Source organism: Eleutherodactylus coqui, chromosome 3 (assembly GCF_035609145.1).
Source record: "Eleutherodactylus coqui strain aEleCoq1 chromosome 3, aEleCoq1.hap1, whole genome shotgun sequence".
Classification (NCBI taxonomy): Eukaryota; Metazoa; Chordata; class Amphibia; order Anura; family Eleutherodactylidae; genus Eleutherodactylus; species Eleutherodactylus coqui.
In genome coordinates, this window is record NC_089839.1 from 231,000,656 (window position 1) to 231,026,741 (window position 26,086).

Sequence of the window (26,086 nt, forward strand, 5' to 3'; positions counted from 1 at the left end):
TGCAGAGACAGCCTGTGAGCAGAACTTTACAGGCTGCTGCAGCCAATCAACACATCAGCCATCAACAGTCAACATTTGAGGTTTGCGATTGGCTGCAGAAGCTTGTGATGTTTCTTTAACAGGCTGAATACAGTCTGTAAGCACAATGCGGTGAGTGTAGTCTTTTTTATTATTTTTTTTCAGAAACCTCCTTCAAGGGGATGTGTTATCACAAATTGACCTATTACATAAATCACATTTTTGTGTTAAACATATTGTTTAAGAATTTTTGTAGATTTTTTTTCAATGTCTGTCACAATCTACATTTGAAAAAAATCCTTAACTCCTCCCTGTATTTTCCCACTGGCAGCAGAGCCTAATTTTAAGCTGATACTTCCTGATTTTTTAGATAAGGCTTTGCAGCAGTGTCATGTCACTAATATTACAGGTAGGATTACACTGAGGTAACAACTATATGTAGATAACACAGGATCCACCATTCACAATAGGTGATCAGCTGTGACTACCTCCTCCACCTCCCTGCACAATGACTCTGCACAGGTCTCAGAACATGTTTAGAACAGTCTCCCATAAAAGTAAATGGGTCAGCTCCTGCGGTTAAATGTAGCTAAGGGAAGATAGCCACTCCCATAGATATGTATAGGCAGCAAAATAAAAAAATTAGACAATCAGAAAATGAAAATAGGTTGAAAAAATGTAAAATGTTTGACTATCTGGTTTTAATCAATAAAAAAAAATTGGTCATATATTCCCTTAAACTTACATTCTGTACTTTTCAGGGGTTAATGTCCTGGGTGCATTGTACCTAACGCAACAGGATATAAACTTATGTCCTGCGAGTGGTGCAGGCTCAGAAGTGAGCCCGCACCATCCCGCAGTGAGTCGGCTGTGACTGATAGCCAGCCTCTTCTTAAAGAGCAGGGATCGATGAAAACAGTGATCCCTGCTGTTAAACACCCACATACTAATAAAAACTACAGCTTGTCTTGCAAAAAACAAGTCCTCACAGAGCTCCTTCCATAGAAAAATTAAAAAGTTATGGGACTTTGAATGCAACGATGTAAAAAAAAAAATTCTAAAAAAGGGTTTTTATTGTGCAAAAGTGGATAAACCTAAAAAAATTTTAATAAAATAATGTTGGTATTGTCGTAATTATACCAGTCTGCAGAAAAAAGTAATCATGTCATTTATGTTGTAAGATTAACACTTTAAAAAATGACATAATTGATGTGTTTTCTCTCACTGCCCCCTCCCCCCAAAAATTAATGAAACTTGTACAATACATTACATGTATGCAAAAATGGTACCAATAAAAACTCCAGTTTGCCATACCAAAAACAAGCCCTCATACGGCCATGTCGACGGAAAAAAAAAAAACATCTTATGGCTTTTGAAAAGTGGAGAAGAAAATGCCCCAAAAATCGTTGTGTCCTTATGGCCAAAATAAGCCGAGTCCTTAAGGGGTTAAAAGCACTTTCTAAATACTGTTTTGAATATTATGAAGATGCAGTTTTTAAAATCGAGTGATTTATGGTGGGATCCCTTACATATAGGCCCACAAAGTCACTTCTGAATTGAATTGATCCTTAAAAAGTAGGTTTTAGAAATGTTCTTCAAACTGTAAAAAATTGCTGTTAAAATTATAATGTCCTTAAGGCCCCCTGTCCACGGCCGAGGCGGAATATCGCTAGTGATATTCCACTGCGGGGGATGAGGGGGGAATGCTGACAGGTCTCAGCGGTGAGCCTATCTAACAGATAGGCTCACCGTGGAGAGTTGCGGCAATCACAGCATGCTGCGATTTAAATCCCACGAGTGGAGAATCGCTATGATTCTCCGCTCATGGACGCCGACATTGCGATTTCCATAGCAACGCTATAGAAAGCTTTGCAGAGCATGATCCGCAGGTGATTTATGGGAGCCTATGGTAGCTCCCAGAGAAGGTAGGTGGGAGGGAGTTTAGCAGCATGTCTCCGTGCCTTGCCAGCTGTTTATTCTTACCTTCACTATTATATTTTAAGGCCACTTCCACATAGCCGATAAACTCGCCATAGTCCTGTCCTGTCCAATGTGTGCAGAAATTGTACGGAAAATGAGCCCATTTATTTGAATAGTTTCTTTCACATGAGCGATCTTTCTCTTTGACCAATGGTCTGAGTTTGAAAAATCGCTGCAAGTGCGTGAGTCTCGCATTAGAATGGGACATGTAACGTGCGGAGTTTCACACATCACAGAGCACACAGTCGGTGGATCCATGTGAGGTGAAATGCGAGTTGCTCCCAAGAATGTCGCACGTAACTTGCATTGCCCATGTAAATACATCCTGTTAAACTCTCATTGGTGTGACCGCTTCTCAGCCAGAGTGTTGATGTTTTCATTCACCAGCAACAGTAAACAGATCCTTAAAAAGTGGCGATTCATGCACAACGTTGCAGGAATTTCCATTCTAAAATGATTTTTTTAATACAAAACATCGGACAAGCGGATCATAATGTACAAACCTTCAAATGCAGGATTTTCGAATGTGTTAGCACTGTCTCTGAAAAGCAAAGAAGAAATGATTACTCAGGCCAACCAAATTCTCTCTGGAAACAGAGCATTCTGCTGATAATCATGCCACGTACATGTGGCCACCGACAGGACACTAAGTGAGAAATTGCTCCCCTGTAATAGTTGCTTGCTTTTTAGCAGAACTAAAAGCCAAGTGTCTCTCAGGCTGTGTAAACGCCCAATCTATGAGCAACTCCTATTTACTGTGAATGGAGGCGGGCGGCCAGAACAACCAGCCCCATTCACTTACATTTTTTTTGATTAAAGGTCTACTTACCTCTATCTACTGTCAGATAAAGGTCCACTGACAGGAATCCAATTAGCTCCTGCGTATCACCAAGATAGCAGATCTGGAGGCAATTGTTAAGCCCCCGGCTGTCATAGCAGCCTATCGGCACTCTTCAGTCACATTGCATGTAGGCTAATGGGGTTTTAGAGGGAGCCTCCTCCCTCTTTCTAACAACTTAGATGCTGTGGTTGCTATTGACTGTGGCATCTTAGAAATTAATTGGCTGGGATGAGAGATATCGCTGATAGCCAACATTGCATGGGCTTCTTAACCACTTAATTCAAAATGGTGTACATGTACATCATCTGTAGGGTACACTGCCTACAAAATGTGGTACTTGTGCAATCATTTGTGCTCACCCTGACATATATGAATCCTGCAGTAAATACACCCTACCGATGATGTTATCCCCTTAATGTAGTCTAATTTGTTACTTAGCGATGCAGCAATTTTTCTAGTTTTTATCTAGACTTTTCAAAAGTCATAACTTTTTTTCTTGTTCTGTTGATATAGCTTTATATGGACTGTTTGTTGCGAGGAAAGCTGTAGTCTTTACTGGTACCATTTTGAGGCATGTATAATGTATGACTTATTTTCAGGGGACATGTGAAAAACAAAGCAATTCTATCATTGTTTTTGTTCCTCCTTTTGATGTCATCACAATGTGATTAAAATAATTTTTTTTCTATGGGTTAGCTATAATTACAACAATACCCATATTATATATTTTGTAAGTCCTTCTGATTTTGTGATAGAAAAACCCTATTTTAGGGGGAAAAGTTTATTTTTGGCATCACTGCATTCAGACCCATACCTTTTGTATTTCTAAATTGACAGAGCTGGCTTGTTTTTGTGGAATGAGCTATAGTATTTATAACTACCAGCATACATAAGACTGGCTTTGTCTAAAAAAGCAACAAAAACTATATTCGCCATGTGGGTAAATAATGCATGCATTGTATTTTACAGCCATCATACCATATAAGGGGGTAATCAGCTGTAATAAAGCGGCTCTCGCTGTGCCAGTGCCCTCTTTTTCCCTCTCTCCCTTTAGCTTAGGTGGTGCTCCTGCAGAGAAAAGGAGGAACTTTCCACCTCCCCTCTGCACTACCTGATGGTTGCATCCAATCATCCGTGATGGGACGAGTACATAGCTGCTCCTCTTTTTGTTTAGACAGAAGAGGTGTTGTCAACTGGACACTACGATGTGGAATCAGACCGTGCTCCGCCAGTTTAGTACCCCTGGCCTAGATGATGCCAAACGGCTCTCTGTTAGGCCTTAGTCAGACGGGCGTTTTTTCGCGCGATTTGCGGATCGCATGACGGATGCGCATCCGCAAATCGCGTGACCGGTGCACGCAAGTCGCCCGCAAATCGCCCGAAAATCTGCTCCTAGCCGCGTTTCATTAGAAACGGGCCGGAGCTGTCCAGCGCATTGCATTCAATGGAGACGGCAATACAGCCGTCTCCATTGAAAGCAATGCGCTGCCGGCGAGCCCGGGATGAATTGTCGGTAAGGGCTTAAATATATAAGCCCTTCCCTGCAAATCATCCTAAAATGTGTTAAAATTAAAAAAAATTGTATACTCACCTTCTCCCGGCCGTCCTGCAGTGGGTGTGAAGGGGGTGTGAGTCAGACCTGCCCCCTGATTGGCTCAGCGCTGAGCCAATCAGAGGCATGCCTCACTCACACCCATTCATGAATTCATGAATGGATGTGAGTCAGACCTGCCCCTGATTGGCTCAGCGCTGAGAGGCAGCAGTCACTCACCCATTCATGAATTCATGAATGGGTGTGTGAGTGTTTTCAGCCTCTGATTGGTCAGGGCTGTGACCAATCAGAGGCAGATCATTCAGCAGGCGGGGATTTTAAAGCCCCGCCAGCTGAATAGTGCCAAGAAGCAGTTCAGGAGAACTGACAGCGGCCGCGGCTGGACTCCGGCTGCAGCGGAAAGGTGAGTATACAATTTTTTTTTATTTTAACACATTTTAGGATGAATTGCAGGGAAGGGCTTATATATTTAACCCCTTCCCAACAATTCACCCCGCGTACGCCGGCAGCCCATTGCTTTCAATGGAGCGGCTGTATTGCCGCTCCATTGAATTCAATGGGCAAACATCGTTCTTCTCTGTCACAGCTGTTACAGCTGTGGCAGAGAAGAATGATTTGTCTTCTATATGTTCTCAATGGGGTCGGCGCTGCTGCCGCCGGCCCCATTGAGCGCATATACAGAAGAGAACAGGAATCGCAGATCGCAGATAGGTGCGATCTGCGATTTTTTTGTTCTATAATTTATCGGACGAGCGCATAAAAAGCGCTCATGTGTCCGATACCATTGCAAAGCAATGGTTTAAAAAAAATCGCCGGACGCATGCGCATGCGCAAATCGCGGCTAAAAACGCCCGTCTGACTAAGGCCTTATTATGTAGGCAATATAAACAGCTAATCTGATTGCAGCCTATAATCTTGTGTGTTGTTGTTATTACTGCATTGAAATAACAAATCCAGTGAAATTAACCCCTTCACTTACTTGGACCAACAGGGAAATTTTAATTTGCATGAAATATTTTTTTATTATTTTCCATCGTCTAAATCTGGGGTACGTCCTATAGTCAGGTGCATCTTATTGTTCGAAAACTACTGTTTATTGATTTATGTGAAGTAGATGTACTTACTTGTCTGTTTTCTGGAATCCTGGGTTTTCTTTTCCTAAATGTAAAATAAGAATGTTAAAGGCTTTTCCATGCAAAATACTATTGATGACCTATTCTCAGGATAGGTCTTCAATAGTTAATCGGCCAGTATGCACCACTCAGGACCCGGCCAATCAGCTGACTGGGCGCCAACTGTCAGTGCCGCAAAACATAGTGGTTGGAGTGCTGTGTAGCAACCAGCACTTGTAACTTGTAGCGAGGCTAGAGCAGCAGCTTCCACTCCAACATCTGTGTAACCCCGCATTGACAGCAGGAGCCCAGTCAGCTGATTGGCTGGGGTCTTGAGCGGCGGACCCCAGCAAACAACTACTGATGACCTATCCTAAGGACAGATATTCAATAATCTTTTGCGTGGAAATCCCCTTCAAAGTAAAACTCAGATATAATAGCAGTACTAGTATATTCAAGTATTATACCCATCTCATTAAGTGAATCCTTAGGCTATGTCATCCTTTAAAGATCGGTTATGAGAATCAGACTTTTCCTGGCACACTGACAGTCTAATTAACATCTGTGGGACTAAAATGCTCACTGCACCCCTAAATGAATACCTTAATGGGTGTACTATCCAAAATAGGATCTTTTGTATATTTTTTCTTATGTTTTGGCACCTCAAAGCCTCTAAAAACTTACAATGATGCCTGTAAAGCCTACTAATAAAATGACACCCCAAAATTCACAAGGTGCTTCTTAATTTCTAAGGCTTGTGTTTGAGTCTAGTATCACACTAGAGCACATTTGAGAAATTTCCTTGGGATAGGTCATCATCAACAGTTGATAGGCAGTGTCCGCCGTTTGAGACCCCCATCAATCAGCTGATTGACGAGGCCCGTGACATCAGAACCAACAGTCACATGGCCTGAGAGTAGCTCAGTACTATTCAAGTGAATTGGATTGAGCTGCTATACCAGGCACAGCCGCTATATGAAGTATGGTGCTGAGCCTGGTTTGGGCTGAAATGGCCATGCATTTATCACTTCAATCAGCTGATCAGTGGGGACCCTGAGCGGCAGACCCCCATGATCAACTATTGATGTCCTATCTTGAGGGTTTTATGAGATAAAATACAACATTTTTATGCTATCTATGTTGAAAATACAACAGTATGCCAAATTTATGATGCCCCCTGCAACAGTTATTTTAACAAATATTGTATGTACATTCCAGAAAAAGTGATTGGGTAATCAGAGTTTCCACAGTTTTCTAATTATACAGCAGAAAGCCACCCTCCTTGCGGTGTTGAGTAATGGCGGACAGGCTGTTGGGAGATTGGTATCCCATCCTCCTCCTCCTGTGACAACAACACGTCATTGTCCCTGAGGATCTTTAGCATCTGTTCCAGCAGTCAGACAACAGGGATTGTCATACTAATCAGTGCATCATCACGACTGACCATTTTGATTGATTCCTCAAAGCAGGCTAAAATGGCACACACGTCTTTGATCTGCAGCCACTACACAGGCGTCAAGTGACCAACTTCTATAGATGGTGTAGGCACACCACACATGTGATGGTTAGGTGGTAACCTGAGCTGTCCCTGTTTGGTGTAGTGTAATTATATTCCCCTCATCCCACTGCTAGCTGTCTAAGGCCTGCAAATGATTCCTAGTGGCTAGACTGGACACTTTGAGCAACGTCTAGTGCCAATAACATCGAGGCCTTAGTCACACGGGCGTTTTTACCCGCGATTTGCAGATCGCATAACAGATGTGCATCCGCAAATCGCGTCACCGGAGTTGACGATTCGCTGAAAAATCTGCACCTAGCAGCGTTTTCAGCGAAAGGGCCCAATCAAAGGAGCGCTGCCCACTATCCTCTGCCAGAGCTGTGGCACAGCTGTGGCAGAGGAGAACGATGTTCGCCCATTGAATTCAATGGAGCCGGCAATACAGCCGGCTCCATTGAAAGCAATGGGCTGCCAGCAAGCACTGTATGAATTTTCGGGGAAGGGCTTAAAATATAAGCCCTTCCCTGAAAACTATCCTGAAAATGTGTAAAAATAAAAAAAAAGGTATACTCACCTTTTCCCTGCAGCCGGAGTTCAGCCGCGTCCGTCCGGCAGTTCTCCTGAACTGCTCTCTGTAGTATTCAGCAGGCGGGGATTTTAAATCCCCGCCTGCTGAAAGGGCTGCCTCTGATTGGTCACAGCCCTAACCAATTCAGGAGAACTGCCGGCCGGCCGCGGCTGAACTCCGGTTGCAGAAAAAAGGTGAGTATACATTTTTTTTATTTTTACACATTTTAAGGCTGCTGGAATCGGCACATGTGACGGGGGCGGAGCAACGCGATGACACGACAAGGGGGCGGAGCCAGAACGCCGCTGCTGCCGGATAGAGCCGAAGGAAAAAGACCCATCTGCGCAAGCGCGTCTAATCGCGCGATTAGACGCTGAAATTAGATGGAGCCATGGCGACGGGGACGCTAGCAATGGAGCAGGTAAGTGAATAACTTCTGTATGGCTCATATTTAATGCACGATGTATATTACAAAGTGCATTAATATGGCCATACAGAAGTGCATAACCCCACTTGCTGCCGCGGGACAACCCCTTTAATGTACAGACCACATTTCATGTAGGTATATAAACATGATGCAGCTTATTTCTCTGCTCCCTTCAATATAATCCCATTTAGGTTCTCTGCTGGTATACTAGCTTTTACACCAGCAGCAATATATCCTCTGTAGAATATCTGTTACAAACAATAGACCACATGCTTTATATAAATGTCATGCTGCTTCTCTGCTAACTGTAAAATGTCCGCTGGTTACACTATGCCTATCTATATATATAAAGACGAAAGCCCTCACTGACTGACTCACTGACTGACTCACTGACTGACTGACTCACTGACTGACTTACTGACTGACTCGCCAAAAGTTCTCAAACTTCCCGATGTCGTAGAAACATGAATTTTGGCACAAGCATAGATTATCTCCAAAATAGGAAAAGTAATTGGGTCCCAACTCGATTATTCAATTCTAGCGCAAAAGAATTGGCGTTGAGATTTAAGGTACATAATCTAAATCTCTCACTTCCCAATGTCATAGAAACTTAAAATTTGGCACGGGCATTGAATATGTCATAAATAGGAAAAGTTAATGGGTCCCAACTTGATTATTCAATTCTATGCGCAAAAGAATTAGCATCCAAATTTTACGTACGGAATGTAATTTTCTCACTTTCCGGTGTCATAGAAACGTGAAATTTGGCACGAGCATTGATTATGTCATAAATAGGAAAAGCTAATGGGTCCCAACTCGATTATTCAATTCTATGCGCAAAAGAATTAGCGTCCAAATTTTACGTACAGAATGTATTTTTCCCACTTTCTGGTGTCATAGAAACGTGAAATTTGGGACAAGCATTGATTATGTCATAAATAGGAAAAGCTAATGGGTCCCAACTCGATTATTCAATTCTATGTGCAAAAGAATTAGCGTCCAAATTTTACATACGGAATGTAATTTTCTCACTTTCCGATGTCATAGAAACGTGAAATTTGGCACGAGCATTGATTATGTCATAAATAGGAAAAGCTAATGGGTCCAACTCGTTTATTCAATTCTATGCGCAAAAGAATTAGCGTCCAAATTTTACGTACGGAATATAATTTTCTCACTTTCCGGTGTCATAGAAACGTGAAATTTGGTACGAGCATTGATTATGTCATAAATAGGAAAAGCTAATGGGTCCCAACTCGATTATTCAATTCTATGCGCAAAAGAATTAGCGTCCAAATTTTACGTACAGAATGTATTTTTCTCACTTTCCAGTGTCATAGAAACATAAAATTTGGCACGAGCATTGATTATGTCATAAATAGGAAAAGCTAATGGGTCCCAATTTGATTATTCAATTCTATGTGCAAAAGAATTAGCGTCCAAATTTTACGTACAGAATATATTTTTCTCACTTTCCGGTGTCATAGAAACGTGAAATTTGGGACGAGCATTGATTATGTCATAAATAGGAAAAGCTAATGGGTCCCAACTCGATTATTCAATTCTATGCGCAAAAGAATTAGCGTCCAAATTTTACATACAGAATGTAATTTTCTCACTTTCCGGCTGAGAGGCTGTTTTCACATGAAAACACCTGGCATCCCTAGGGAATTCACATGGTGGGGGGCACGACATGGGCACGGGATACTCGGCCCCATATCACACTCGCCTGTGTGAAGTTAGCTTAAGTAGTAAAAAATTGGGTACTATTGCACCATGTCTCCACCGGAAGCTAGGGGTGTGACAGCACTTAGCAGGAAGGAACACCCCTGTCAAGACACTAGCTACCGATTGGTTGGGAACACTAGCAGCATACAGTGGAGGGTGACGGGGAGACTCACAGGTTGTGTCTGGCAACAGGCTACCTGGATAGAAGGTGAAGATAGCGTTCTGATAGCCAGCCAGGGGATGGAGCATAGAGACTGCGGTGCCGGCAAGTGGACTGAGCGGCCGGCTTCACAGATGGCATCACAGCACATATGGGAGGCGCTGGGGGTGACCGTGTATGAGGGAGAAGGGAGAGCGGCCACGAAAGACACTGGAGCAGGGACTGAAGATTGTGGACACCCGGTGGGGCACGGGGACAGACACAGCAGCCCTGCCAAGGTCGCAGTGCACCCGCAATTACAGAAGCCAGGAGGTGAGACCCCAACAATCGCAGGTTTCTGCCTCTGTGGATGACACTGCCCCCAGCGCTGTCACTGTGCACCCCATCGCTGTGGATGACACTGCCCCTGACACTATAATTGTTCACCCCGCCGCTGTGGGTCAGACTGTCCCTGGCGCTGTGCTGTGGTCATTCTGACCATAAACCCGAGCCTCTGCACAAATTGCCAATCGGAAGCTAGGGGCTTGACAGGGGGTGTTAACTCCAGCAAAGCTAAGTCAGCCCCTAACTTCCGGTGGAGATAAGGTACAATAGAACCATAAAACTGCAGCATCTAAGGGTTTTTTCACCAATTTTGGTCAATATATTGTACCTGACATATAGCCTTGCAAATGTTCATAGATTGTCATCTATCATGGTCAGAACTGAATACCTCATTGACAAATTGTGTTCTAGTTGCAGAATTTCGGTTGCAGAATCCACACCAAAATTCTGCAACAAAGTGCTGTTAGTAGTGTTTAAATAAACCCCATGTAAGCACGATGAAGGTTCCAAATCAGAATTGAAACACATTGTTTTATGACTAAACTTTTGTAAATAATTGGTTACTCCTGGTCATTCTTTTCATTCATTTCCAGCAACATTTTTTTCCAACAGAGTATTTTGTTCCTTCCACGACGTAAATTCAACCTGAAATCTATGACACTTTTGAGACTGGCACATCTTCGGGCCATCTGTGTGCCTCTGATGCATTAAAGGGAACCTGTCATGACCTTTAAGCCTTATAAACTACCTTACCAAAATCTGCAACAAAATCAGTAGCCAATTAGCAATGTGTGAACGCACCTTAAAATTATTATTATTTTTTAAATGTATAACACTGGTAAACCACATTATACATAGATCAGAGCTCTGTACAAACCGTTAAACACAGGATTTTCAAACGCGCCAGTATTGACTCTGAAAATCAAAGAAGAAACGATTACTTATGCAGCAAACTGCTTTCAGTGCACTAAGGATCTAACTTAACATTGTATAAAATAAGTGTCTGCTTTGTGAGGAGATACAGATTCTGATTCTTTTTAGCATCACTGCTGGATAAAGGATAAGCATAACAAGTAACATTTTATCTAGGCCAGGGTCACACAAGTGAACCAGATTCCGCATGCATGAGGCCTGCAGTGGATTCCAGCGGTGAGCCTAGCTGGTCAACCCGCGTACCTGTTCTTTGTGTAATTCAGATGACCGCAGCAGCTCACCGTTGGTCATGCGCAGTACAGTTTTTTTTCTCCAATCTTTGTATTTCCCACGCCATAGCTAAGCGATGATGCAGGTAACCGCAGCCCATACACAATGATAATTGAGTATGGGCTGCAAGTCAGACGAGCTCTATTGACTTAAATGGAGGCCGTCCGCTGCAAAATAGAGCATGCAGCAATTTTTCTTCTGCTCGCGGAATATGCAATTCGTATCCACAAATGTAAAGGAAAAAGTGAAACTAAAAGCTTTTCAATGGCTGCGTTTTGCTACGGATGCTTCATGCAAATGCTGATCATGGATTCTGCAATTGGACCCATGTGAGCCTGGCCTTAGTTTTCTTTGCCTTAAGAGAAACCTAGATCTCTTTCCCAATGAAGTAAGCAAGGGTGTTTCTTCCCCTAGAGACCTATCCAGAGTAACCGTATAATGTCTTGAGATGCCTTTGGCAACTTCATTCAATTTAGAGAACGCTTATTCAAACATAGTTTTGGGAAGAGAACACAAAATAGGAGTATTAAAATGGTGTATTCTCAGGAATTTATAATAATTTTTTGTTAGTAATTTTTAGCAGAAATGTCATTAAAGGACATTAGGTGATTACCTTTCCATATATCTGAGATTGACATTATCCCTGCAGTGATTCAGATACTAATTAAGATATTTGGCATAATGAAAGGTTTCACGGGCGGGCACTGACAGAGATGCCTAGAGTAGCATGGGTAGGGGACCTCCAGACCTCATAGCACTGATACCAGGATCCTGAAGTCTACCTGTTGTCAGCATGGCCGACCCTTACCCAGAGCCTGAGAGTGAGCGCCATAGGTGCAGCTCGGGGCTCCTCCCCATCTCCTCAACTGGGAATCCATCCTCCTTCTTTCTAACAACTTTAATGAGGTGGTTGCTATTGACTGTGGCATCTAAGGGATTAAAGGGGTTGTCTTGCGGCAGCAAGTGGGGTTATACACTTCTGTATGGCCATATTAATGCACTTTGTAATGTACATCGTGCATTAAATATGAGCCATACAGAAGTTATTCACTTACCTGCTCCGTTGCTAGCGTCCCCGTCTAATTCTGATGTCTTCTTGCTTTTTTAGACGCGCTTGCGCTGTGCGGTCTTCTCCCCTTCAGCTCGGTCCAGGCACAAGCGGCGTTCTGGCTCCGCCCCTTCTATGCGTCATCGCGTAGCTCCGTCCCATCACGTGTGCCGATTCCAGCCAATCAGGAGGCTGGAATCGGCAATGGACCGCACAGAGCCCACGGTGCACCATGGGAGAAGACCCGCGGTGCATCGTAGGTGAAGATCCCGGCGGCCATCTTGGTGAAGGAAGAAGTAAGAAGAAGGAAGACGTCGCAGAGCGGGGATTCGGGTAAGTAATAAAAAATTTTTTTTTTAATACATCCCTTAGGGTTGTCCTGCGCCGAACGGGGGGCCTATGGAAAAAAAAAAAACCCGTTTCGGCGCGAGACAACCCCTTTAAGTGGCTGGGATCAGAGATATCATGGATAGCAGCCAATGCATAGGGATTATTAACCACTTAACTCAAAGTGATGTACATGTAGATAATTTGGAGGGTACATTTCCTGCAGAATGCGGTACATGTATGATCCTTTGTGCTCACAATGACATACATGTACGGAAATACACCCTACAGATGATGTAAATATATATAATTTTGCATTAGGTGGTTAACCCCCTTAAAGATGTGGTCTATTTTGTTACTTGTTTCCTCTATTTTTTTCAAAAGCTGTAACTTAAAAAAAATCTGCTGACATAGCTACATGAGAGCTTGTTTACTAGGGGGGAAGCGGAAGTTTTTACTGATACCGCTTACAGATGTACCGGTAGCTGATCCTCTTTTCGTCTAGACCAGTGTTGACCAACTCCAGTCCTCAGGGACCCCCAACAGGTCATGTTTTCAGGATATCCTCTAGTAAGAACACCTGTGGCAATGTCTGAGGAAATCAGAAAACATGACCTGTTGGGGTCCCTGAGGACTGGAGTTGGGAAACCCTGCTCTAGATAAAAGGTTCTGGAAAACTGGTGACAATGGTTCAGAATTGAACCATGGTCCAGCATTTGAATATCCCAGGCCTAGATGATAGTAACATAGTATGTTAGGCTGAATGAAGACAATGTCCATCTAGTTCAGCCTGTTTTGACCCCAAGTTGATCCAGATGATGCCAAATGACTTTCCATTATTATGCATGTACGCAACTAATCTTAGTCTAGCCTAGGATCCTGTTTGTTATTATTATTACTGCAGGGAAGTTTAAATGACCATGAAATTGTTTTTCACTTATTTGCTGCTTCATATGAAGTAGATTACTTGTCTATTTTCAGGAGTTCTGGATTGTCCTTTCCTAAATATAAAATAAGATTATTAAAGAAAGCCTCAGATATAAACGCAATATATTAAAGGATTATACCCATCTGTAAGTGAGTCTTTAGAGTTTGGCATCACTTAAAAACTGGTCATGATTATTAGAATTTTCTCGTCATATTGACACTAGGTAATATCTGGGGGGTCAAATTGCTGACTACGCCCCTTGATAAATACTTTGAGGGGTGGGTTTTCCAAAATTAGGCCTTTTGTGTGGTATGTGTTATGTTTTGGCACCTCAAGGCCTGTACAGATGTGCAACGGTGTCTAGAAAACATGCTAATAAAAAGGAGGCCAAAAATCCAGCAGGTGCCTCGTCATTTTGGGGCTTGCAATTGAGTAAAGTGTCACACCAGGGCCTATATAAAAAATTTCTCAGAATTGCGGAATCAGGATAATAATTTTTGAGTTGCGTTTCTCTGCTAACACCTGCTGTGTTATTAAAGAAAACAAATTAAAATTGAATATCTCCAAAAAATAAAATCTTTCTGTGAATTGCCTAAAGCTTTAAAGAGATTTTCAAGGACTTAGATGGGTCATTCAATATTGATTGTTAGGGTGTGCCACTTGACATCCTCATCAATCAGCCAGCTGAAGAAATGCCACAGCCTCTTCTGAGGCCTGTGACTTCACATTGATCGGTCACATGGCCCGAGAACAGTTTAATTCAAAAGAATGGGATTGAGCTGCTATACCAGGAACAGCCACTATACAAAATGCAGTACTGCACTTGGTATAGACTGAAATGACTATGGCAGTCATCGGAACACTGCTCTCACCTCAATCAACTAATCACCAGAAATCCTAAGCGGCAAACCACTGTCAATCAACTACTGATGACCTATCCAGACGAAAGGTCATCAATAGTTTGGTCCCAGAAAACCGCTTTTGATGGGTTTTCTGAGATAAAATATTACTTTGCCACCCAAGTTGAAAGAAACAAAAGAGCTTATACTCACCCATCCTTGTAACTGCAGGGTTGTCTCTGTGTTCACCCCACCAGGTCGGTTTATAAGCTTTACAGGCTGCTACAGCCAATGAGCACATCAGCCATCAACAGTCAACCTTTGAGGTTTGCGATTGGCTGCAGAAGCTTGTGATGTACAGTCTGTAAACACAATGCGGTGGGGTGAATAAAGATGTAGCACTGTAGTTGCAGGGTCCTGAGATGGGTGAGTATAGGTGGTTCTATTATTTGTTAACATGCGCAGCAAAAAAAAATTTATTTCAGAAACCTCCTTCAAGTGCATGTCAATCAGAAATTGACCTATTACATAAATCATATTTTTGTGCTAAACATATTGTTTAAGAATTTTTGTTAATTTTTTTTATTTTCAATTTCTGTCACACAATCTATATTCTTAAAAAATCCTTAAATCCTGCATTTTCCCACTGGCAACAGAGCATAATAATAAGCTGATGCTTCCTGATTTGTAGATAAAGCTTTGCCGCAGTGTCATGTCACTAATATCACAGGCAGGATTACACTGACAAAAAACAACTACATATAGATAACACAGGATCCACCATTCACAATAAGTGATCAGCTGCCTCCACCTCCTCCACAATGACCCCTGCACAACTCACAGAGCATGTCTAGTCTCCCATACAAGTAAATGGGTCCCCTCCTGTCCACTGTGTGAATGGCCCATGAAGCTGCTGCAAAGCATATCTCTAAATGCTGTTAAATGTAGCTCAGGAAAGATGGCTGCCCCCTTAGATATATATAGACAGCAGAATAAAAAAATGCCACTAAAGTAAAGTACAATGTGTCATAAAAGACTAACTCGGAGTAACTTGGATGAGTGAAGCATTATATGTCAGATTTGAAAAATAGAGCTGTGTCCATAAGGTCAAAACTAGCTGCGGTCGTAAGAGGTTACAAAACCTACTCACTTTTCTTCCGATAGTACTTTATTGCATATGCTGTTAACATCCCAGCAAGCATCAGACCTAAACTTGTAAGAACATACGCCCCTGTGTGAGCCTGTTTTTGCCTTTCGGGGTGAACCTCCTCGGCTGAAAAGAGAAAAAAAAAGAGTTTTTAATGCCACAAATAGAAATCACAAATATGGTGATAGGCTTTTACAAAATCACTAATACCAAGCCCCCAAAAACTAGCTTATTGGTAGATTATTACGCTTCAGACTCATGACTACTCAATGAGAAAAAATGGATGGTTGGATAGGGAACCAGAAGGAATACAGGGAAAGGAAGGATGGGAAGGGTAACTAGCATGGTCAGATAGAAAACATATTAGGGTGAGTCAATCATTACCTAAAGAAGACTATACTTTGTCTAGATTCAGAGAGCCCTAATAAATACTGAATTTATAAAGACACTTTGATCAATCAGTAAACATTACGAAAAGAAAATATACAAAAAGAATAAAAGGAAGATATTTGCATTAGTTTATGGAGAATGTATATCAAAGACTTGTTTAAATGTTCTGACATTGATTTGCAGGAATGCTGCCATCCAATAGGTGGCGCTCCAAAGGTATTGTTCCATCTCCCTTATTTGCATATATTGCCCAGAGGAGCATGCATGGCCTTATAAGTCTCCTCAATCATCTCCTGGTTGTCTTCACACACCTTCTAGTTGCTCTCCTTAAGGAGAGATGATACCCCTCCCAACCTTTATAGAGAATGAAAATGCAAATGGCAGTCAACCAGCATTTTTTTGGATAATTAAATGCACAGATGTAGCAAACAGTAACTTCATGGTGACTCTCTTTACTGGGTCCCTACACAGCCAGGTGCAGCACTAGAGAGCAGCCACCATCGCACCAGTGTCGCAATACAGCACGGATAAGGGGAACAACCCAGTAGCCCAACAACACCATTGCTCTCAAGCTGAAACCCCTACAGCTCTGGGTCACACCACTCCGTATGCATGGGACCACAACAAAACTAGCCACCATGCAGCACCGAGCCGTATTAACAGGTCTCATAACCTCACTTGTCCTTGTGCTTTCAAAAAAGCAGACTGAGAAACAAGTAGGTAATAGCCCTTATGTAGTCTCTTGCTAATAAAAACACTTAGGAGAGCACTGGTACCAAGATAAAAAGGGGGGACAGAGTATGCAAATTCATCAGCATTGTAGAAGACGTCATGCACAGGCTATGGTCTAAAATTAAGAACCGATTTCTTCATGTACAATGACTAAACAAGACCTGATAATCATAGAATATATTTCCAACTTTTGGAGAGTAGACTATTTACAGGACATGGGGTAAGAACAGGAGGTGCCATTGAAAAATACAATCCTTCCCACAACTAAAAGCCCTCTTACAGCTAACTTAGAGCTAAGTTATGGCTCTCAGAATGAAGAAATACAAGTTTGTTTCAATCCAAGTCGCAAGGGCCGTATTTTCTCCCTGTAGAGACCACGTTCAAGGTGTGAGAATGTTATCATGCAGTGTGGCGCGGGGTCCCGCGGTCAGCGCGCGCCGCTCCGGCGTCGGGTCCGGCGCCCTGAAGCTGTGACATCTGGGCTCTCCCGGCGACGTGGGGCGGCCGGTGTGCGGTGGCGTGGGCGGGTCCCTTCCTCTCTCTTGTGCTTGAGTGGGGGGGGGGTTGGCTCCTCCCACTCTCCACCCCTGGGTGGAGTCTTTCGTTTATAAGGCTGGCAGTGACCTAAGCTCACTGCCAGTTATTGGTTCTGTCAGCTACTAGTCAGTCCTGTCTGCAGTTCTGCTCAGTCAGTTCCCTAGCTTGCTAGTCAGTCTCCTTCTAGTTTGCCTTTAGCTCAGTCTGTTCCTGTTTGGCCATTCCATCTGCCTTTTCTGTCGGCACTCTGTCCCCCGTTAGTTAGTGGTATCCTTGTAGTCATCAGGTCCCTAGCCAGGATAGGGACCGCCATCCAGTTGTCCGCCTGGGGTTAGCCAGGGTCGAGGCAAGTAGGCAGGAACAGTGGGGTGCGGGAAGTTCAGGGCACCCCACCTGGCGCTCAGGGGGGTCAGAGTGCCGTAACAGAGAAGACTTGAAAGAACATGCAATGTTTCTCTTGGAAATTTGGTATGCAAATGGGAAAAGTTACTATGCCTCGGCTGCACCACCTATTTATTATAAGTTAGCTTTCCTACAAGTCACGATAAGAAAGAAAAGGGTGTAGGACTTTTGAACACTGTACATTAGTAAGTTTCCGATATCTCCATTACCCAGTCTGCTGTACTGTATATACATAGAGTGGCCAACCTCTTTAAAAGTTGGACAAGTCTGTGCATGCAGTTTGGGAAAAATAGTGTAATTTTTTTCATTCATGTTATTACTTCCATTTGAATAGTGCATGTGCAATAGGTAATATCATGTAATAAATAATGGATGGTGAGTTCTCCTTCAATGGAAGTGTTCAAACAAAAGCTGGATAGACATCTGTTTGGGATTATTTAGTGACTCTACATTAAGCAGGGGGTTGGACCTGATGACACTGGAGGCCCCTTCCAACTCTACCAGTCTATGAGTCTATGGAATGAGTAAACAAATACATACAAACATGGTAGCTGCAATTGCATTTCTTTCTCCATTTGTGGTGCTACTAATTAAAGGAGATGTCTCGAGGAAGCAGTTAATTTTTTTTTTGCCCAGTCCCCCCCATTAAACACACATTACTAAGCCCCCCTGTAAATGACATTTCTAGCTGGTTCGTACTTACCGTTCCAGCGTTTCAGCAACTTATAAAAGTTTCCTCAAGATGGCCGCCGGCTCTTTCCCCGTCGCTCGCTGCAGCCCGACGTGCGCGCTCCCGAGACGCCGCCAGCTGTGTCTCCATGGCAACCGGACGCCCCGCAGCCGCCGACCAGACGCCCACCGCCAGGCAGCAGGTAAGCGGCGCTAGCCCCCGGCTCCCCAGCGCTAGACCCTCAACCCAGGTGAAGGCCCCGGAGCCCAGCGCTAGGTTCCGGAGCCCAGCGCTAGTTCCCCCGGCCTAGCGGTAGCCCCCCCCGGCTCAGCGACAGCCCCCCCCGGCCTAGCGACAGCCCCCCCGGCCTAGCGGCAGCCCCCCCCGGCGCAGCGACAGCCCCCCCCCGGCCTAGCGACAGCCCCCCCGGCCTAGCGACAGCCCCCCCATCGCAGCGACAGCCCCCCTGGCGCAGCCCGGCGCAGCGACAGCCCCCCCCGGCCTAGCGACAGCCCCCCCGGCCTAGCGACAGCCCCCCCGGCGCAGCCCGGCGCAGCGACAGCCCCCCCCGGCCTAGCGACAGCCCCCCCGGCGCAGCGACAGCCCCCCCGGCGCAGCGACAGCCCCCCCCGGCCTAGCGACAGCCCCCCCGGCCTAGCGACAGCCCCCCCGGCGCAGCGACAGCCCCCCCGGCGCAGCGGCAGCCCCCCCCGGCCTAGCGACAGCCCCCCCGGCCTAGCGACAGCCCCCCCGGCGCAGCGACAGCCCCCCCGGCGCAGCGGCAGCCCCCCCGGCCTAGCGACAGCCCCCCCGGCCTAGCGACAGCCCCCCCGGCGCAGCCCGGCGCAGCGACAGCCCCCCCCGGCCTAGCGACAGCCCCCCCCGGCGCAGCGACAGCCCCCCCCCGGCCTAGCGACAGCCCCCCCGGCGCAGCCCGGCGCAGCGACAGCCCCCCCCCCGGCGCAGCGGCAGCCCCCCCCCGACCCATCACTTACCTGGGAGGCTTCTCGGGGCTGCTGGGCTGGGCTGGGCTTCTCCGCTGGGCAGCTCCAGTTTCTGCACCTTCCTCTAACAGAGGATGGTGCAGAATGGCTGCTTCAGCGCGCTCCCGAGCAGTGACAGCTCGTCTGCGCATGCGCAGAAGAGCTGTAGCGGGGAGCACACTGAAGCGGCTCGTGCTGAATGGAGAAGACCGGACTGCGCAAGCGCGTCTAAAAAAGCAAGCTGCCAGCGAATTTAGACGGAACCATGGAGACGAGGACGCTAGCAACGGAGCAGGTAAGTGGAATAACTTCTGTATGGCTCATATTTAATGCACAATGTACATTACAAAGTGCATTAATATGGCCATACGGAAGTGTATAACCCCACTTGGTTTCGCGAGACCACCCCTTTAAGTTTAACCCTTTCCAATCCATTGTCTGACGTCTAAAGACATTCTGATTTACGTCTGTACAGCTCCGATGTTGGAAGACGTCCGTCGGGGTTCTCTTACTGTATATTGCCAGCCTCTCTCCTGTCGGAGCCTATCCAACGTGTCACGTAATGCAGTACTGGCTTTAGCCAGCATATAATGCCATTGTATAACGGCAGAAAAAGAGTAAGCCCCCTAGGAAAACCAGGATACAAATTGGATTGGAAAGGGTTAAGAAAACGGATCCTTGTAATAAAAAAACAAATTGTAGGATTTAGAAATTTAGGCTTTTATATTCACTTGCCTTTTATCACTGGAAAAGTTTTACAATACGCCCTCTCAGTAAAACCTCCATTACTGCCCTGTTACAAGGTATTTACCTACGCATGCGGATATAGATTCCGACCATTCTCCTGTATTCTGGCATAAAAATGATGGAGATCCTTGTAATTCAAATCCCTCTTCACAAGTAACATTGCAAATGGATTTATACCTGTACTCTCCGAATTCATCACTGCAATTTACTTTACCGTTTTCTGGACTCTGCAGGGTCTTACAAGGAACAGCTGGAACCAAAAAATAAAAAAAACATTGGATTTTTAAAAATATATTGAACGATGTAACACATAACATTTTCTGAAATGTTTACAACAGAAAATTATAAAACTGAATCATAATAATGGAATGAAGTGTTTGATATACACTTGCTTTTTAAGGATATCAGGCTAGGTCATCAATAGTTGATTGGCAGGGGTCTGTCGCTTGAGATCCCTGCCGATCAGCTGTTCACTGGGTCCACAGTCATTGTAGTCAGAGCCAGAAGCGGATCGCTCTTTCGATGTTGCAATGGTCCAGGTTGGAATTACAGACACAGCTCACATTGAATTCTGGGCCCAGCGAACAGCTGATTAGCATGAATCCTGAGTGGCGGACCCCCGCAGATTAACTATTGATGATCTATTATGAGAATAGGTCACAACAGACATCCCCTGTAGTTAACTTCTGTATATAAGTATAGAAATTTTTAAAAATGCATTCATTTAACATAAGTATGTCTTATGATATTTGACAATGTAGTTTATTTCAGTTGCCCCTTGTTACGATCACCAATCGAAATGTCATGTCCAAACTGGACGCGCTGGATCCGTAACCCTGAAATACACACGGGTTGTGAACAAACAGACTGCAACTGAACACAATACTGTGGTCAACAATAAAGAAAACAGACACAAGGTAAACACCGTCCCTATAGACCCTTACCCAGGGAAGGGACCTGCTTAAGTGCAGATGGGTCACAAGCAGACCCTACATGGGATGGGAGAAAACAACAGAAAATAAGATATAAATGATAGTAACCACAGTACTTCGCTTTGAGAAGAATCTTTGTGTTGCCTCTGATTGGTCACAGTGTTCAGCCAATCAGAGGTAGCGCTTTCTGGATGAGGGGATTTTTCAATCCCCGGCCACCAGAATACAGAAAAAGACTGCCAGGGACGGGGAGAAGAAACGGAAAGCACTTGTAGTTGAGGTAACTTTTTTTTCCGACAGCTAGGGATTATTTTCGGGATAGGGCTTATATTTCAAGCACCCCCCCCCCCCTTCCTCGAAAATCATCACTGCCGGGGTTGCCTTCATCCCATTGATTTCAATGGGATAGCATCGGCTCCTCTGTGACAGCTGCAGCAGAGGATTCTTTTGTTCCCACTGCAGTCCACTTATCACTAAACACTGTGACACCTGCGGCAGGGGATTCTTTTATCCCCGCTGCAGTCCTCTCATCACTGAACACTGTGACAGTGCTGTTATAGTGTTCAGTGATGAGGGGACTCCCGCGGGGATTAACGGAACCCTCTGGGAGTCCTCTCCTCCCCACGGTGACTGAGGGATTAACAGCAGGACATTTACAAGGTGTTTCTGGCCAGAAGCACCTCTTATATGCCCTGCTGTAAGCAGCGGGGAAGCTATTGGCAGCGCAGGAGTTTCCATTAACTCCTGCTCCCATAGGAATCAATGGAAACTCCTGCAAAATGCGCACCTATGTCCTATCTTTTTAATGTGTGCGCTGCTTTGCACTTCAGATTCTGAGCATTTGAACACTTTTATAGGAACCCATGTTTTTTTTGGAAGCGTGCATTATGCACGCACAACAGTAAGCAGACTAAGGGCTCAGTCACACGGGCGCACCGGCGCCCGTGTTACTGCAGATAGCAGACGGCCGTACCTGAAGACGGATGTCTCTCTGCAGCGCCGGAGGAAAGAACATGTGACCGGCTTCATTGCTGGTCATGTTCTTTTATCAGCGCTGCAGGGAAACATCCATCTTTAGGTATGGCCGTCTTCTAACTGTCAGTCACACGGGCGCATCGGCGCTGGTGTATGGGTGCCGATGTGCCCATGTGACTGAGCCCTAAAGAACATTGGGCAAGTTTAGAGCTGACCAGTTGGATGTCTTGGTACTAATACTGAACCTTTGCATGTAGGGATGGATTCAGACCATTCTCCTTTGTTCTGGCAGGTTAGCGACTTTGTTCCTGTCAGTTCAAATCCTTCGTCACAACTAAAGTTGCAAACAGAGTTATACTGGAATGTTCCAAATGTGTCAGAGCAGATCATGTTTCCGTGTGATGGACTCTGCAGAGACCTACAAGACACAGCTGCAGAAGATGGAGTATTATTAACGAGTCCCAACCAAAACCAAAAAAATGCTAAATCACTAATATGTGATACAAAGTAAAATCTGTGAACAGGCAAAAAGTAAAAATAATAAAAATTTGGAATTTTTAAAATATATTGAACGGTGTAATACATAATATTTTCTGGAATGTGTAAAACAGAAAACTGCACTGTGCAAACACATTCCAACGATGAGAGGGGAAAAAGGCTGGGTCCCCTCTTCAGGCCAGAACTTTGAGGCTATGCTCATGTGTCTAGTGTGCTGAGAGGCCAACCACTGCTGTGGTTTTTGCCAATAACCACATGGCAAAACTGCAGTAATTTGTCAGAAATATGTGTGGCTTTTGCCACAGTGTAAACTAAGCCTTATTAGCAGATTAGTGCAATTAAAGGGGTTCTGTCACTAAAAAAGAAAAATTCTATACTTATCTATTCCTCCCCCATCAGTCAACTTACTAGATCTTCACCTCCCCTATCTTCTCCTGTCTCCTGCAGTCCGGGGGGGTCACTTCACCTCCAGCTGCCTGATTCCTCTCCTTCCTGTGAGGTTAGGTACATCTGGTTGGCAGTCTTTTACCTTCTTCTGCCTGCCAACCAATGAACGTTAAGTCACAGCTCACAGGCCAGCAGGGGGACTGCCTATCTTCTTCAGAGATTTTTCAAGAGAGCTATCTCTGAAATAGATTACAATTCCTTCCTAGGCAGTGAAGCTACAGCACAGGGATGTGACCTTCACTGACCCAGCCGGAAGGAATTTGAGATAAGCAGCCCTCATAACAAGCTGGTCCCACCCTGCAGTGAGCTGACCTGGGGCACTGGAGAAGCTCAACCAGGAGAAGATGTGATAAGGAGACAGACAGGGAACGAATAGGTAAGTTTAGATAATTTTTTTTACATGACAAAACCCCTTTAAGCACCAGCTGTGCAATCTTTTAAAGAGGGTTATAGGTTGCATTTCCACACAACAAAATCCTCCTGAGGCTTAAGCCCTGGTCACCCTTAGTTGGTAATCGCCACATGATTTTGCAAGTAAAGGCAGAAAAAATGGGGGCCTTTTGGTGCTGTGTGGGCGAGGTTTTGTTCACAAGTGGTTTTCATTGTGTGCTGTTGATGTATTTTACGGACAGCACATGGCCCATTATAGCCCAAGAAGCTATACACATGGACGATTTTTGACATGAACCAATAGTCAGTGTAGGGGAGAAAAATCGCTGCATGTTCTATTCTTCTTCCATCTAGACGGCTGCCTGAGGCTCTCAGGGAAATCATGGCTGTCCACCCATCATAATCTGCCGTTATTGTAAGCTTAACGCTGTGGTTATGCTGTGTTTTTTATGTTCTTGACATATATAAATCCCTACGATAAAAGTATAATGTGTAGTAAAGTTTAGCCTCTTTATTAAGGTACGTTACGCAGTCTGCGGCTCCTTTATTAACCGCTGAGGGTCATTACGGTGGATAATGGAATAGTAGCGTCACCCGTGACAACCTTATCTCCTGTTCTTATGTTTATCGGCCATCCCTCTCCTAGGGCTGTCCGGAAGAGGCCCAGCGCTGCTCTGGCTACGTGTGTCCCTCCGGGAGGGAGCCTGGTAAGTGCAACCATGACAAGTGTCCACTCTACCCTTCCAGCTCCTCAACGTATGCCCTGTGTTCAGAGTCACCCTACAGGACACTGCACTTACCTAAGCAGGAGGGTGTAGATTCAGACCATTCTCCTGTGTTCTGACAAAATAATGATGGTGATCCTTCTAATTCAAATCCCTGATCACAAGTGATGTTGCAAATGGATTTATATCTGTACTCTCCGAATGCATGAGAACAATTAACTTCACCATGTTCAGGACTCTGCAGGGCTATACAAGGAACAGCTGGAACCAAAATATTGAAACTTTAGAATTCCCAAAATATCTTAAAGGGACCTTCGGACCTGGACAAATAATGATGGCCACACCACTTCTCTGACTACCTGATGCACACTGTGCATACTATATATTGGTAGTCCAAGGGCTTCTTCACATGGGAATGTTTTTGTCTTGTTATGCGTCCGTGATTATGAGGGCCACATAACGGGGCAAAACAAAACCATCGATTTCAATGGTTTTGTGTTCAGTAGCCGTATTCTCACCCATTAATAGTACAGGCGAGAAAAGATTGGACTTGCCCTATATTTTCCGCACTTAGGGTCAACTACATGCGGGAAAGATAGGGTCAGGCCTAACTTCCTACAGTTTTTTTCAAACTCCTGTGCTAAGTTTGAACAGCCCGAGAAGAAGAAAAAAACTCGTTCATGTGCAACTGTGCCCTGAACACAGCAGGAAAGCGAAATCTCCAGCAGAAATGTGAAAGCACCCTTAGTTCACTTCAAGTTAGGGGATAGGCCATCAATTTTAAAAACTCTGATTACACATTTAAAACTGTATAATCCTATTGGACTTTTACCCCAATCATAGCTTTAAATCTCCATCCCTTCTTATGGGATTAGCTATATTGTCACTCTGCTCTCTTTCTTCTAATACTATATTTGGTCACAGACAACCATACTAGATACCCATACCTGCTGCTACAAAGGCCCTTCCATACTGCTTCGGTACCTTATTGACCATATTATTCCATTACCCTAATTTTATCTTACCGTTTTACAAGACAAGTGCAAAATCAACATAAAATAATAATATCCTCAAGTATATGTCTAGGCTCTCTTCTTAGTATGACTACATAGAGCAATCTACTGTATAAAACTGAACTTATTAACTCTCGAGTTAAATTACCGGTACATTTAGGGATGGGTTCTGACCATTCTCCTGAATGTTGGCACAGTAGAGAGTTTGATCCTCTTAACTGAAATCCCTCTTCGCAGGTGAACTTGCAAATGGACTCAAACCTGTATTCTTCAAATACATGGGAACAGTTCATCTGGCCATGTGATGGATCGTCTAAAGCCGAGCAAGACATAGCTGGAAACAAGAAGAATTTATAATTTTTACATGGCTAAGATACAAAGATCTCATAAACTGCTGTACATGTGCAAATCTGTTAGGCCCCTTCACACAAGCGTACGCGTATTTGCCCACACCTGAGCAAAACCTTTTACAGTTATGCAGAAGCCCCATGGGCTCGGCTTTTCCCCCTTCTCTGGCAAATCTATATAGGGCATGGTGGGAGGATCGTTTTTTGTACAATTCTCGTAACATTTTTTTGGACAATGTCGTGTGGTATGGAAGATACATTGATGATATGATCATAGTTTGGGATTACCAGTCATCTTCCCCGCAGAATTTCTTCAATTATTTAAATGATAATCTGATCTTCACATGCGCACAACATGACAAGAAGATGGAGTTGTTAGATTTATGTAGCTAATTAGCTACTTAAGAGTTATGCAAAGATGATCGCTCAAAACTGTCACACAAACTGTCGTTTGAGCGATCATCTTTCTGCGTAAATGCACCTTTACAACCCGTTTGTTATGAAAGTCTTTTAGCCTCAGAAGTTTTTTTAGTTTTACATGTTCAGTTTGCATTCCGGCTACAATATACATTACAAATGTAAACTCAATAGGAATGAA

General features: G+C 44.3%; 1 protein-coding gene across 1 annotated transcript in view; it reads right to left on the reverse strand.

Moving 5' to 3' along the window:
- LOC136620282 (P-selectin-like) overlaps positions 1-26,086 on the reverse strand; it is a 141,951-nt gene that overhangs the window by 16,832 nt on the left and 99,033 nt on the right. The window contains exons 16-24 of the mRNA XM_066594982.1: positions 25,290-25,475; positions 24,204-24,389; positions 22,314-22,499; positions 20,226-20,411; positions 15,704-15,826; positions 13,754-13,787; positions 11,086-11,123; positions 5,516-5,549; positions 2,502-2,539 (exon numbers count right to left, since the gene is read on the reverse strand). Coding sequence (XP_066451079.1) covers positions 2,502-2,539; positions 5,516-5,549; positions 11,086-11,123; positions 13,754-13,787; positions 15,704-15,826; positions 20,226-20,411; positions 22,314-22,499; positions 24,204-24,389; positions 25,290-25,475 — 1,011 coding nt within the window. The remainder of the gene's footprint in view (positions 1-2,501; positions 2,540-5,515; positions 5,550-11,085; positions 11,124-13,753; positions 13,788-15,703; positions 15,827-20,225; positions 20,412-22,313; positions 22,500-24,203; positions 24,390-25,289; positions 25,476-26,086) is intronic.